The sequence below is a fragment of the Podarcis melisellensis genome, assembly GCF_964234715.1.
Source record: "Podarcis melisellensis genome assembly, chromosome: 14".
NCBI classification, from domain to species: domain Eukaryota; kingdom Metazoa; phylum Chordata; class Lepidosauria; order Squamata; family Lacertidae; genus Podarcis; species Podarcis melisellensis.
Window position 1 is genome coordinate 34,109,143 of NC_138546.1, and position 16,185 is coordinate 34,125,327.

Here is a 16,185-nt window from a genome sequence, read left to right on the forward strand (position 1 = left end):
CTCCTCACTGCTACACCATCACCCACTTTTGACATCCCACCTGATTCTTCCAATCCCATGTTGACGTAAAATCGTAAATCAACGTGTGCTACACAGGCCTAGTGTAGGAAGGGTAGAACAATAACCAGCACTTACCCTGATACAACCTCAGCTGGGAAGAGGTGGGAGAGGTTGGCAGAGAACAAAACAAGGATCAAAGATAATGCAATACATATTGACTGTTCACTTCTGCAGTGTTTTCTTTGGAAAAAAGCATTTTTCAGCATTTTTATTTTTGCAGTGGATGATAAGTCATATGCTAGCTTGTTCAGAGGGTCAATAAGTTAAGCAGACCAGACAGAGTGGCAACATTCCAGCTTTTCATTGGTGACTCACTGGAGTGTGGAGAGGCCAAAGCATGCAGGAAATCATGCATTCAGTCTGCAGTTTAAAGGATCTGGTAGCCCAGGGGTGGAGGAATATCCAAGCTGCAGGCCAGTCTTGTTCAACCAGGGAGTTCAATTTGACCTGAGTGACATCAGCTGATAGGCAGTTAAGAGACCTGCATTTGATGCCTGCAAAATGCAGGCTTCTTTCTCCCCTCCGCATCACCAAAGCTGGCTGTCAGGCACTTGGGAAACTTGCATGATGGGTTTTGAGAGATGGGTGAGACAACCCTCTTCTCAATCATGTGATGTCATAGGGATGTCTTGTGAAGGATAATCAGGTTGTCACACTCACCTGCCAAAGATGCCTCACGGGGTGAGGACAGATGCAGGTTTGGCTTCCTGGAGCCAAAAAGACTCCACCCCTTGGCTGTGAACCTGAAGACTCACTGTCAGTCAGAGTAGGCAATACTGAGATACAGTAGATGGACAACCTGGTAAAAGACTGCTTCATATGTTGAAGCATAGCAGAAGGCACAGGCACAAGTTGTATCTACACATGTAAAAGTGTTTGTGTGAAGGAGTTTACACTTGTTTACTTGCACAGCTCAACGGTTGTCTACACAGACTACATCTGCTGAGCACTTCATGTGAATAACTGCATGTGTGTAGAGCTCAATTAGGGTGGACACAGGTCCAGTGATTGTACACTTGATGAAAGTAATGTGTGAACACCTCTAGAGTGTAGTAGAGTGTAGCATACCCAAGCCTCTGAAAAGAGAGACAGACATAAGTTTCCAAGTAGGAGCAGTCTATTTGAGCAGTGGGAACATGGAATTTCAGCAGCAGCAATCTTTAAGGTCCTGTCCTTAACCATTCCCAACTTACCCCAATGCCAAATTTCCTTATGGATGTGGTGGTGGGGCTTCCCTTGGAGCTTTCCCTGGACACAGAAATCCATAGTTACTCTACTGTTCACTGCATCTACTCACCAGTCACTACCCTAATTAGATGTGAATAGAAGGGAGAAAAGGGTGAAGAAAACCTGCCCCAGGTGCCAGCAGGATGTATAATGTCTGAAAGCCAGCTTTGGATATCAAAAAGACCATCAAAAGTAATGTCTTTATTTTTACTTATTAGGGACTAGTATGAGACCATCAAAACTTCCTATATTTCTCCCGCTCCCATGATAGCTGTGGTGAAACTGCTGTTGCAACATCTTCTGATGTCAGTTCAAACAATTCCCCATCTTGGATTTTCCCTGAAGTTCTCAAGGACCCTCAGAGACAGTGGTAGATTGCCAGCAGTAAAAAGTAGTTTTTGTATCTGATGGCTCACGTAGCCACTGAAAAAGTTCTTTCCAGCTTGGTATGACACATAGACAAGAGGGGCCTTTCATATCATCCCTGAGGAATCTCAATATCCTTCTCCACTCTAGAGAGACAAAAGGGGGTAGTCTCTGGGTGACATGAATTTAACTTAATCTATGAGCAACTTTCCATCTACACATCACAGTTGAAGGCAACTGTCCTCCATTCTGACAGAGCCTTCTAGGGACATTTTAAAACTCTAGCAAGGCCACAAGGAAAAATGAAATAATCAACAGAAACATCTCAGACCCCTTAAGTAACAAGAATATGCACAGCTGAAGACAGCTTGAGAGTTCTGGCTAGATAAGGACAAGCAACTAAAGAACAAAACTTCAAATTCCTCCACCACTTTAAAAGGACATGTCCTCATTTGCCCTTAAAAGTTGCTTCCTGCAACCATCTTTCACCTCTACAGATATCTTCTTCAGCCAACTGCTGACCTGTGATTATGCGACTGGCTTGAGTTGGCTCCAAAGAGTTGTCCAAAGCAACACATGAAGTTAATGTGATTGTTCCCCTACAGTCAAAATTGTTAGAGGGGTTTTGAAGGAAGCCAAACAATGATTTTGGTGCAAGCAATGGATCTTTCTCAAGGAAGGCCTCACACATCCAATGATCATTACCAGATATCACTTAAGAAGAAATTCACAGCTACTATGTGGGGTTAGGGCTCCTCCTTTGTCCAGTTCTGTTGTTCTGCTGCCTCAGAATAAAATACATCACTTTTTTTTTTTGAAAATAAGTTGGAACTATCAATATTCTGCACATCCATTAATTTCTCCTTATGGTAAGAAAGGTACCAGTTGTCCATATAAATGCAGCTGATATTGATTTTTTTATTTATTATAAAAATCATGCATCTCTAGTCCACGTAATCTCCCTACTGTTGGCATCCTTAAGCCACTCTCGAAAAAAGAAGAGGAGGAAGAAGAAGGGTTCAAAGATGGCTTACATGTATATGTTCATTGCTGGCTGATGGAAGAGTTGCAATGACTTGCACATGTGAAAACTCATCAGCAATTATTTACACGAAACTTTGGTATTGCTACTCATCATCAGCCTGCTTACTAGAATGCCTGAATCAAGTTTTCACCATTATGTGAAAGGAACCATCTTACGGAAAAGAATCCATCTCAGAGATGCACTTACTGTAGCTGTGCGGGACCATAAATCGTCACAATCTTGGTACAATTGACCCCCATAACATTTTCACCACATTATCACAATGCTACAATTTGAACCTACCATAACTTGGGAAAAGGTTTTGAAATTTTACTTCTAAATGTGATTGGCTGGTTGATGTCCCTAGAACAGGAGAATTGGCTCAGTGGTTAGTGACCGTTCCTCCTCAGTGAGGTGGCATAGATTAGCTGTCTCCAACCTTGAGTCATCAGGTGCTGTTGGACTACAACTTTAATCATCCCTAGCTAGCATGCTCAATGGTTACTGGTAGTTGTAGTACAACAATAGCTGAGGGTCCAAGGTTGGGCAAATGAAAATTTCCATTCATTCATCATTCTTGAAGACATTATAAGAGCCAAGAAGAACTCCAGAGGGGCCCCTTTGCCTGTCCAGCTAAGAAACCCTCTGAAAGACTCAACAAATGCACTGATTTGAATCTTTGTAAACTACCTTAATGAATTAGCTTGTTTTATCTGCATAAATTAGCTTTATTACTTTACCAGAACAATCTCAGCCCACTGGTGATTAATTACAGCTCTATTTCACTCTGCTTGACAACAGTATCGCCTCACAATGCAGTGCCTTTCAGTGGACTCAGTTCACACATTCAACTGCTAGCCAGCAAGTGTCAAGTTATTAAGTGGTGCTTACATGTCTGTGTGGACCAGCTCAAAGGTCAAATAGCATCCGCCACATGACGAATAATTTCATTTCTCCCTACAGCACATGCCATTTGGCTTCTGTAGCAATGATGAGAAAAGACACGTCATTGGGAATTTTATTGATTTGTTTTGCTTTCAAAAGGAAAGACTCCGTGCAGCAGTTTAATTAGAAAATAAAGTGTTTATTAAGAAACTAGACATCAAAGACCCCTAGAGTCTCTGTGAAAGGGGATGTTCCCATTTTCATAGCACAAGATGACAGACATGGTATAAGAGAAGAGAAATGATCAGGGGTGGAGGAGTCTCGTTGGTGGGAAATGAGGTAATGATTTACAATAATTAAAATCAGGAACAACTTTTCCCTTAAAACCTGCGACGTAAAGCCACCAATTGCAAGTGCCCAAGGCCTGGATCTCCTACCCACCCTGCCCCACTTTTCAGCATTAAGGAACTACCAGAGACTTTTTCACTGCTCAAGTCAGTCCTTCCAAAACTACGCGGTGAGAACTGTGTCAAAAGAAATAAACCCGACCGTTCAAGACTAGTGTGAGTTCAGCAGATCCACCCATGGAGTAGGACATCTGTTGACTCTCTGCATCACACCTTGGGAGAAGGCAAGGTCAGAGCAATCAAGCTTCTGCTGGGGGTGTTCAAATTTGGCCAAGTTTCTGCTATGGGTGTGATTGGAAAAAATCAACTGCTGCTGATGCAGACACAAAGCAGCCATAACTTCCTGTTGGCTCTCTGTGAGAGTCACTGTTCTCAGCCTACCACTCCAAACAGCGACCCACACAAAGTAGGAGTGGTTTCCTCTGCAGGTGTTTAGCTGCTCTCTTTCCACACTTTCAACAAAACTATTTCTTATCTAGTAAAAGACGAAAGTGTACTTCCAGTTTTACACTTCCATTTGTCTCATGATCTCTAGTTACAGGTTTGAGAGGTTCTTTCTTTTCTTTTCTTTTGTTCTGCCACTTTCCCTGGGAAAACCCAGCTGAGACAAACATCAGTTCACAGAAAACCAAACCCACATTTGCACTGGTGGGTTTTCCCAAGGAAAGTGGTAGGACAGAAGAAGAACCTCTCAGACTCGTGACTAGGAATCATGGGACAAATGGGAGTGTGGACATGTCTTAAGTTGAGCACAGTGAGGAAAAATGTAATGGTGTTCCTGAAAATTTGTAATACCAACACCAGGACACGTTGAGTTAGCCTCAGATCTGGGTTGAGAAACAACAACAAGCAAGACAAATGGTCCTGTGAATGTAACCCAAACTGGAGATTAGGCCCACATTGTTTCCCAGCATTCTCTGCTTTGACAAAGAGCCTCTCAGAATTAACCACATTTTGGTTGCTTTGTTTCTTATTTAATTCCAACCAAATCCACTCCTCCAGTCTTGAAAAGGAGGCAAACGCCTGGCCTGCGTCTACAGTGTCATTTCATTAAAACTGCTAGCTTTATATTTGGGCTCCAGTTCACTCGGCTATCTGCGCAAACTGGCAAAAGACGGAATAAAGTGATGCATGGCTTTCGAGAAGTATCCTGAGGAGAAATTTGAAGAGAACATCCCAGCAGATGCATGAAAGGGCAACGCTAGTGGAATGTCCTCAGCTCTGGTACCTCAAGCTTCAAAATTCTCTCTCTCCCCCCTCTGCCTATGAAGTTACCAACCAGAATGAGCAATTTTGGAAACTACATAATATGGAGAGAGCATTTGAGAAAATTGATGTCTCCATCGCTCATGGGCTGATAAGAGACCTCATGTCCCTCTACCACCTGCTAGAATCTTGCAAATTGTTTAACAGAAGGCCTGCCTGTGTTTAACAGATTTGCATAAGTAAATTTTCTTCAAAGCATGTTCAACCTGGAATCTGAAGGGGTGGGAAGAGAACTCTATCTGCTATTGGTCATTTCATAGAACACATACTTACCAGATAGAGGTTTTTTAAATTTAATTAAAAATAAACTCCTGAGGGTGGTATTCAAGAATTGGTTACCCTTCCACTCCCACCATTATGATAAGTTTTGGGGATGCAGTTAAAATGATAAGAAGAAAGGAATGTGTCTACATATAGATATTAATATTGATCCAAGTCCAGAATCAATATTTGTGTTTATGTCAGAGAATAAGCAATGAAATTTTGACTCAGATCCCCCTTTGCTTAGTTTGTATGCCTTGAGCCAACCATTTGGTGTGCACGACAGAATTATAATACATCTCTAACTAGGTGGAAAAGAAATGGGAGGTTATGGTGGTGGAAGAAGGTGTTCAGGAAGGCAAAAGAGACGGTCGGTTTGCAGATTGGGGATGGAAATACACTTGCGTGGCCTTCCACGCTTCTCTTTCTCTGCCCTATTGGCGTATCACTGACTGGGATCACCACTCCTCATCCATCCAGGTGTGAAGTCCAGGAGAGCACTGCCTTGCCCTACACCTCCCGCCCCCAGGTAAAGCCATTATACAAGCAGCAGGGAAGAGGCTGGTGTACAAAAAAATGGAACACTGAGATAGCTGAAGAGAGGCTCTAACACACAAAACGCACGCGCACACACAAACAGAAAGATCCTCCTAGGACATTTGTATTTTTTTTAAAAAAAACAAAACCCAAAGCCAAAGCCACTGGTATCTTTTCCTCCAGGTAGGGTAGCAGAACTTCTCCATCGTCACAAAAAAACCCATCGTTTCTGTGTAACAGCTTGGGGCTAGGTGGACGGAGGTGTGGGGTGGGGACAGAAGTGGGATGGAGGGGGGCTGGCTTTGTTCTTACCAAGGGTCTTCACTCTGTTAAAGCATCTTCTGTACTCCCCATCTTCTCTTCCACGGGGGCATCTCCCATGACCTGGCCACCACCATGAGTGACTGATCTAGCAGGCGGCTTTAACAGAATGTTGTGATGTCACAAGGATTCCAGGTGGGAAGGGCCACAGCTAAAGTTGCTGGACTTTAATTGGTCGGTTTCGTTCTTTTTTTAAAAAAAAAATTAAGCAAAGTGCAACTGCTAGGATGACGTCTTCAAGGTTCTTTACTTAAAAAAAAGAAACTTTTTGTTTTTGTTTTGTTGCTCTGCTTTGCTCTTGTTGTGCCTTGCAGGAAACACCGTGACCAACAGAGGGAAAGAACACAGTGACCAACAGAGGAGAAGAATAACCCTGTGATCTGGTGACAGAAAAATAATAATATACTGTATATAACCCCTTGGTCTTTTTCAGCATGGTGCAGACTGAGGTCCAGTCCCACAAGGCGGCGGCTTTGATCCATATACAGACCGCAGTCTCCCACTGTGTCCCACAGCGATCAAAGGGCACAGTCAACAAACTTGACATCAGAACAATGAAACCTTTCAGGGAGGTTTTTGATTTGATATGTTTTTGTTTTTGTCTTTGTTTTTGCTTTGCACCGTTGTTTGTGGTTTTTTAAAAGCCATGACGTCCTTTGCTGAAATAAACACTGACATCCTCAACATAAATGCCATGATGGTTAAGAGGATTAGAATGTCCAGGAAGGGTTATTGGATTCAACATAATTTCTCTGAAACCTAAAGCAGGGAAAGGGGGAATGGGAGACAAAGGGGGGAGGAGGAAAGAAAACACAGAGAAGAGAGGGGGGAAAGGGGGAAAAATAAAGCAATCCCACAAAATAAAGATCCAAACTAGAAAAGAACAGAGAGATAGTGACATACATGTAATTGTTTTCAAAAGAACTAAAAGGAATAAAAGTAGCCACCTGGCTGCAGTTGGGGTACATCCATGTTGTCTCGTAAACTGCTACCTTCCCCCTCCTATCAGATTAAAATTAAAAGCTGCATTGAGCAGGGCACATTCTGAATTAGAGGAGGGAGATAAGAGGCTTGCCTTCTTTACATTCCATTTCTCTGGGTTGCATCCAACAAAATTTTACTCAAGGCAGACCCATTATAATGGAACAAAGTTAACCATTCCTATTAATTTCAACCAGTCTACTCTGAGCAAAACATAATTGGATACAACCCTCCTGCCACACTTTCACTTTAAACCTGCCTTTCTTCCAACATGGAACTCAAGATGGTGTGTATAGGATTCCCTGGGTGTTTTCCAGCTGAGCAGGGACTCATCCTAGACCTGCTTAGTTTCAGCAAAGTGGTGGTGCCATATTTATTTACACATATGCACCATCCTGTTCCCAGGGGTTGGGGTAAGGGATACCTTTCAACTGGGCTCAGAAACCAGCCTTGGGTAAGCAGCACCACGACACTTATTCAGTGGGACATCTCTGTTTAACACCACCTTCCTTAGTTAATTTATTTCTTATTAAATGACCTGAATGCCCCTGAGCTTTCATTGCTTCCCTTTGCTCCACTGTGGCCTACAAGAGCAACCATCTATGTGATCACATTTGGGCAGTGGGGGTACAGAATCGTGTTCTCAGAGGGCAACCTGACAACTCGCTCAGAGAGACCCCAAATCCTTGAGGATGGGTCCATGCAGCGATCTAATTCACCCCTTCTGTAGACATGATGTGGACTGCTTGCAGGTTCCCAACATGCCTGCAGTCATAAAATTTAACACGGCAATATGTGGTGACTTTTTGAGTAATCTTTTCCACACTTTGAGTGGGAACAATTGCTATGTAAATAAGCAATATGTATTGCACTATTGGTAATAATCTGGAAATGTCCCCACCAGGCTTACAAAGGACTACTTTATGTGACCAAGCCTAGCCTTGTAAATAAGTCTACAGATGTGCCTGTCATTTGTTTCACCTGTATGCTATGAAACTTTCATTTTCTCAGATCATAACCTCTAATTTCATCTACTTACTAAATAGAGTGCACACTTAAACAATCTACAGGTATCTCTGGTTTATGTCAACTGGAGATGCTGGGACGGAGATGTTGCTGGACTCAACTCCCATCACCCCCAAGCAGCACAGCCAATATTCAGAGATGATGAAAAAGGCAGCCAAGCAACATTGGGAAGGTCATGTCCTAGAGGTCACCTACATACTATAGGTAGGTGACTGGCAAATTACTCTCTTTGTTGGTGAACTTGCTCTTAATTTTGCTAGAGTGTTATGGGTTTCTGAATTCTGAATGTTTCAGTAATTGGAGAGCAATATAAAATGACTGTAAAAGTTAGCTAACTTTTACAGCACCTATAATGGACATCTAAATTGAAAATGCAGCTCCAGGTTAAAACAAACAACATTTTATGTTTCATGGCTTGCTGCTATATCCCTAGAACGGCGGCTGTCTCACTTGGTCCACTACCCTCTTCCGTACTATAAATTCCTTTCTCAAGTGACATAAAGCTCATGTACCTGTCTGAACCTATTTGAAATGTTGGAAGTAATCCCAGAATGGGTAGGGTGGTCCCATCTTTCCCTGCACCAAAGTCTGCTTGGGATAAGGCAGGTGAGGGGAACCATTAGCCATCCAGATGTTGCTGAACTACAACTCCCATTAAGCATGGCCAATGACCAGGGATGATGGGAGCAACATCTGGAAGGCCCAAGGTCCCATACCCAGTTAGATGGGGAGCAGGTAGAAAAAAATTCTGATGCTTATGGCAGACACTGCTGACTTCTGAAAGAACAGGTAAGCTTGATTGGGAAAGGGTTGCAGAGCATTCTTGTAATGCAGAAGTTCCCAGGATCAGTTCCAGGCATCTCCAGTTAGGGCTTGGAAAGACCCCTGTTTGAAACCCTGGAGAGCCACTGCCAGTCAGAGCAGACAGTACTGAGTTTGAAGGACCTGTGGGTCAGACTCAGTGTGAAGCAGCTTCCTATGATCCTATTGATCCATATTTGGTGGCAAGTAATTTGGCCTTTGAATTGGGGTGGTTGTACCTCTTAGGAGGATGAATTGAGGGATGAGATGATCCTGCTTCACCTTCACTGTTGGGAGAGATCTACCCAAACATTAGTCAATCATTTTTTAACGGGCTAACAATACCCTGCCAACATCATAACCTGCAGAATTTTTCCTGACTATTATTTGAGCATTTTCACACATGAGACTTCGGTGGCCTTTTACAATTCCTGCACCTGTAACACAAATGTAAAAATTATATTGCCTAAAGAGTTCTGGCAGAGGACATTTTTCTCCCCCTCTTGAAACAGCAGAGCTTTGGGGTTGCTGGTCAATTGGCAATAGGTTCAGAGCAGACAAAAGGAGGAGCTTGTTCACACAAAGCATATATAACAATATGGCCTACGGTAATGACCAATGGGTTAGAAGGCTTCAAAAAGAATTAGAGAAATTCTCTAGAGGGTTGACCAATGGCTATTTCTCATGACAGCCAAATCAAACTTCTATATCCAAAGGCAGTATACCTCTGAATCTCAAGTGTTGGGACATACTTCAGAAAGACACCTCCCTCGAAGGGTGGATATGGGGCTTAGTAAAAAAAACAAAATCTTATTGGTTCTCATGTGAAGGGGAATTACACTTTGTAATCAGGGTAACAATCTCCCTGCACCTTTAATCAATTACAGAAAAACAGATTATGTCGCTGCACAGTATGCAATAAGGATAATGTGTAATTTGACCCTTAGTCCAATGCAGCAAGGATCTTTTATTTTCATTCAGCATATGTTAGAAGCCCCTGGAAATTGTCCTTTGATTGCTTTGCAACAAAACGTGGTCTCTACATTTCATAAATTGATAATAATGTCTTCACATCCTAAACTTCCCCCTACCCCCTATACTAAAGATCATTTGCAAATGTGCACAATGAAAGCAGGAGGCTGAAAGGTAATTCTAGTACCATGTGTGAAAATGCTCTTACACTTCCCCTTACAGATTCCTCACAAATCTTCTTACCCAGTTTTGCTTCGTATGGATCAGAAACCAAGATGGCTCTTGCCTGGCTCAAATCATTTTTCATCGTATGTGAGATCAACAATGTTACCAATAAGCTGGAGTTTGGTATAAGTGAATGTTCCCCCACTGCCTACTTAGCTGGCACTCAGAAATCTAAATGTTTCCAGGAGTCACAACTAGAGAAGCTGGTAAGGGAATCTTTTCCCAGATCTCCTGTATTTTTAAAGAGGTGTACATGAAACTGTAGGGTTGCTAACTCAGATTAGGGCCAAAGAAGGGTAGGGATTCAAATTGAGGATGATTTGGTTCAGGAAACCTTAGTGAATACTGCATTTCTGTTCTGAATTGATATATCTTCCCACATGGCCACATATAACCTTAAAAAAAGCATAACCCAAAAGGGGATGGGCCTCCCAACAATACAACTAGTTTGGGTCTTGATTTTGCTAAACTTCGTTGAAAACAAAGCTGTCCATGTATTGTTGTGTTGTTTAAAATAAACAAGGATTTTTTTTTCCCAAAAGGGGGAAATGGAAGGAAAAGTCCACACCATACCTGAAGGCCCAAAGCTATCCAAACCATAATGAAAATTATGAAAATGTCCAAGCATGTTGGGCAAGGAGAGGGTTTGTTCCTTTCCCTCTTTGCCAGTTGCTGGAGACGACATTCTTGGCAATCATGAAACAGAGGAGAAGAATGAATATGAAAGGCTTTGACGACTGCTGATGGAGACAAAGGACTGAGTTTGGGTTGAGGTTGGTCTACACATCATGAAGTAAATCTTAAACAACAGGAAAGCAGTGGCTGGAAGGGGGAGGCTGGAAGGACAGGTGAAATGATGCTGCTTGACACAGAGAGATCACTATGCCCCTTGGCCCTAGCTGCTCACCTTCTCAACAGTTCTAACACCTCTTCCCCTGCCTTCTCTGCCCCTGCTCCCACTTTTCCTTTCTGGATTTCCATCTCTCCATTCTTAAATGCAAAGAAAGAGGCACTTCATCTCACTTTATAGAGCAGGGGTGGGGAACTGTTTTGACCCCCAGGGCCATATTCTCTTCTGAACCACTTTCTGGGGCTCACATACCAATGGTACCCTAGTTTAAAAACAACAACAAACCAAAATAGTAGGCTAGTTTCTACACACACACACCCCTCTATCCTTCATCTAGACAAGCAAGTGGCATTATGTGAGTTCCAAGACACATTACAACCAGGTAAAATCACTTGAGGAGGGTGTTAAGCAGTGTGAATCACTGCCACCAACTCAACATCCAGGGCATTGGGAGATGGGTGCCCCTAAACATGGCATCTCCCATGTTTTGTGACTGCTGTCAGTTATGGCATCGCTTCATTGCCAGAGAGGTTAGGTTTACCTCAAAGACTTCAGGAAAGAGAAAAGTAGGAACAGCTACTACTTCCAGTTGCAGTTGTCATCAAGATCACAAACACCCCCCCCCCACACCATTCCTGGAGCACAGCATTACAGACCCACAGGACATTAATTTGCCAAGGGTCTCTCAAATCTGCTGTTCATCTGGGTGGTATAATTTTGGTGTGGTTAATTAGACTGTGAGAATATAAGAAGACCCTGCTGGATCAGAGCAATTGTCCATCTAGTCCAGCATCGTATTCTCACAGTGAGCAACCAGATGCCAATGGGAAGCCTGAAAGCAGGACCTGAGAACAGCAACTCTCTCCCCATTTATGCTCACCAGCCACTGGCATTCAGAAGCATACAGCCTCCGACAGTGGAGGTAGAGCATAGCCACCATACTGCTTCAGATTGTAGGTGGTGGGCGCCATTTTGGTATGCTCTCCAATGTAATAACTTCCTGTAACTAACCAACAGTGGGAGAGAGAAAAGCACATAAGAGTTCTAGTCCATCTGGTTTCCTGCTGTGCTACTACTTTTCCGCCTGTTTTTAAAAACCCAGCACACATACACACTTAATGGCTGATGAAGTGGTGCTACCCATTCTACTGTCACAGGATTCTTATGACAATATAATTCCACTGGCTACTGAAATGTATCCACAGTAAATGTGTGCCTGACTGTTATTCCAAAATCCAAGTCTGAAGTGCCATGGAAGGTCTGCTTAGAGCTGTTGGACCAAAAACTGCTTATTTCACACATGCAGTTATCATTTGATGCTGCAGTCAGCCAGAGAGACGCAGTCAGGTGTGAATGAGCCCCAGAGACTCTGTGTCCACATTAGCTCATTTGCAGCACAAATAGGTAGTTTTTCCTCCATCTGGAATTGTTCGTGCTTATCCTCAATATGCTGCTTTCAATATAGATTGATTCTAGATCCCGCGATCCAAAAGGGTAGGCATGGTTGCTCAACACACGTTTCAAAACCCTCCCTTTGTTTAGGTCATCCACACCTTTTCCCAAGCCCCAGGTGAATGAACAAGTAAGTGGTGACTGTGATCTTGATATGAGTCCACCCACAACATCATTGGACAGGTATGGACTCCATTCCACCCCATTGCCAGGACCACCCACATCTGCTTTCAAATGGACACACTGCAGGATAATGCAGAATCAACCTATTTTCAGAATGAAGAAGCACTTTTCAGAGGCAAAAAAATATGTGATTTCTCTAGACTGTGCATGGGCTACACAGGAAAGAAAACAAACAAACAAGTACTCGGTCTCCATTGATTCTAAAGTAAAATGCAGTGTGTACGCAGCTTCTTTTTGACAAATGTGAATTTACCACTGACTTTCATTGCTTAAGGACCTTGGTTATGGGGTGGCCATTAATGAATAGGGATGACAAGCAAATAAAAAAAGAAGCCAATCCAATTCTGCCCCCACCCCTCTGAGATTTCCATATTACGATCATGGGATCTTTACTGTTGAAATCATTAAACTTTCCATAGGAGCCCTTTCCTCCACCTATCAGAACCCTGCTGTTTCCCTGTTAAATACGAGACATTCCTCTATTAGCTGGGATCACACGTCTGTTTTTTCTGGCACACTTTAATGGAATGGAATGATTCCAAAGTGCTAACTGCTGTGATCTGATAGATTGGAAAGGACATAGATCCTAAATATCTCCATCACTCCCCCAACCACTGCCCTGTGTAAAGACCCAGAACAAAAGTGAGGGAGGGGGAGCATTTACTAGAGCAAGAGGGGAGGTGGGGAGATGAGGAATCATTTCCAGGAGGGAGGCTTAATCAAGACCCACAATAAGCTGAACTGCAGCAGTGCCAAGTTGGTAGCTTCTTGTCAGTCACTGCGACCCTGACATGTTCTTCTGCGGGAGCAAAAGGAGTATATCTTCCCACAGTGTGCCGAGACCTCCCATCACAGGGCCAAGAAACTCTGCCAAGGATGTCAGGTCAATCCATCATGCTTTTCACTAGACCCAAGCCAGGGGTGTGCAGGAGGTCACGGAAGGGGAGAACTCCTTTACCCACACATATGGGCCACCCAGCATAAATGTCCAGGGAGAATACGAGAGAATTTCATGTCTAGCCAAGACGTTTACAAAAGCCAGGATGGACTGGATATCAAATAATACAGAGGAAGGCAGCCAAAGAACAGCTATGTTCAGACATTATGGGAATTTTTACAAGGGGAGGGCATTAACATTCACTTTTCATCAAGCCTCTGGGGTCCACATGTCAGTGGTGGGTGTGGGTACTCCACACTCTCACAAACTCCACAGTCTCATAGTCCCCTTCCAGTTGATCCATGAAGATTGGTTTGGGAATGGAGAGTTGGCGTGTGTGTGATTTAGTTCACATTTCAAGGCAAACTTCCCCAATTTTCGTTTTCTAAAACAGTATGTGTACCAAACATAGACGTCCTTCAAAATGTGCACTTATTGGAATTCTGCAATGCCAATAATGTGTGCAAAAATGCATATGCTAGGGCAAAGTGTGCATGAAATGCATATATTTGTGGAAATAACATGGAGTGTACAGCTTTTGGCAAATGCTGAAGGTGCGCCTTTTACCCTGGCCTTTGACACCTGAGACGTGTGATTGTAATCTGGTTTATTCTGAATTTTTAAATTCTAAATTGCTGTAACCTATCTTGGGACCTGCTAATGAAGGGCAGCTAATTCATTTATTCATTCATTCAATTAATAATATGATTGGCAAACAATGCAGTCTCTGGATAAGTCTCATATAAATATACCTGAAGATAAATTTCTGTCATTGCCTAGTCAACAGACCCACTATTTCAGGAACAGCCAATGGGGAGCTCTTGAGATGCTTTGTACTACAGCTCCCACCACCCCTAGCTACTGGCCATTCTCAAAGAGGCTGATGGGAACTGTTGTTCATAAAAGCACAAGAAGAGCCTGCTAAATCAGGCCAATGGCCCATCTGGTCCAACATCCTGTTGTCACAGTGGCCAATCAGATGCCTGTGGGAAAACAGCAAGTGAGGTCCGAACACAAGAGCATTCTCCCCTCCTGAGGATTCCAGCAACTGGTACATTCAGAAGAAGCACTATTGCCTCGGACTGTGGAGGCAGAGCATCACCATCATGGCTGCAGCTTTCTCCTCCATGAATTTATCTACTCCTCCTTTAAAGCCATCCAAGTTGGCGGCCATCAAGACCTCCTGTGTGAGCAAGTTCCACAATTTAACAATGCTCCCACTACTTCTAGAGAGCATCACAGTGGCTGTAGCAGTTCCAGGCCTCAGCAACGAATGCAAGGAAACTTTCTGTCTCCCAAATTAGATCAAGTTCTCAACCAAATTCCCAGACCGTTGTCTTTTGCAAGAAAGTCAGGAGATGGATGGATGGACCAACAAAGTCGGCACCATCTGAGTGAGTTATGTGAAGCATTCAGGACAGCAGGATGCTAACAAACCAGCTCCTAAATGCTGGACTGTCATCAAGCAGCAGTTCTTCTCCTTGAAACAAATAAATGCCCAAGCCACAGCGCTGCATGCTTGTTAATCAGCAGTTCCATTATCACTGGGCAGATAGCCCTCTAATGGACACCCACAGGGTTGTAGCCTGTGCAACATGCATTGCCATTCCTTTGATTGATTCACCCTCAAGATAATCAAGTAAATGAGGGAGGATGCAATGTTTCTCCAGGAAATGTTCAGCGGTGAATACATTGATCTTTGCACTTAGCTGGTTTCCATATGAGGATGTGGGGTGGGGGCTAACCTTGTTCTGAAACAATTTCAAGATGCCTGAACCTTCCTCTTGATTCAGGGTCTGTATTCAGGCAGGGAACGTGAATGGAAAATGAGCTGTTCTACAAGGGGCAGAAAGTTGCCAACCTTGTTCTCCATCAGATGTTTTGGACCACCAGCTGTGCTGACTGGGGCTGATGGAAGTCGTGGTCCAAAACATCTGATGGAGAACAGGGTTGATAAAGGTTGGTATAAAGGACCTCCCCAAGCAGTCTGTGTTCCATCTGAGGAGTTCTTGGTGCTTTGTGGTACAGAGCACATGCTCCACACAGAGAAGGCCCCAAGTTCAAGCCTGGCATCTTCAGCCAAAAAAATAAAATAAAAATATGTCAGGAAGTGAAGCTTGGAAAGCGATTTTGTCTGGAATTTTGGAGCACCAGTCAGAAGAGACAGTTTGGGGCCAGAAAGATCCACGGTCAGACTCAAGATAAGGCAGCTTTATACCTTCCCTGCAGGGCAGCACATAGCCTCCACCCGATCTGCCCCATGGCCCCGATCCAGGAGGGAGGCAATTAGGCCAATCCACACTGAGCCAACCTGAGGACCAACCTCCCCTTGAACCAGTCCTGAATTAGTGGAGCTAAAGTTTAATTAGTTATTATTATTATTTTTTAAAAAAGGAAAACCTAA

General features: G+C 43.4%; 1 protein-coding gene across 3 annotated transcripts in view; it reads right to left on the minus strand.

Annotated features, from left to right (window-relative positions):
* The window catches only part of NTRK3 (neurotrophic receptor tyrosine kinase 3), a 413,927-nt gene that overhangs the window by 114,194 nt on the left and 283,548 nt on the right, over window positions 1–16,185 (minus strand). The window contains exon 13 of one of the 3 annotated variants that reach the window (XM_081888513.1): window positions 6,136–7,113. The exons of the other annotated variants lie outside the window; for them this stretch is intronic. Coding sequence (XP_081744639.1) covers window positions 6,992–7,113 — 122 coding nt within the window. The 3' untranslated portion in view covers window positions 6,136–6,991. Of the gene's footprint in view, window positions 1–6,135; window positions 7,114–16,185 lie in introns of those variants that run through there. 3 annotated transcript variants of the gene reach the window in all.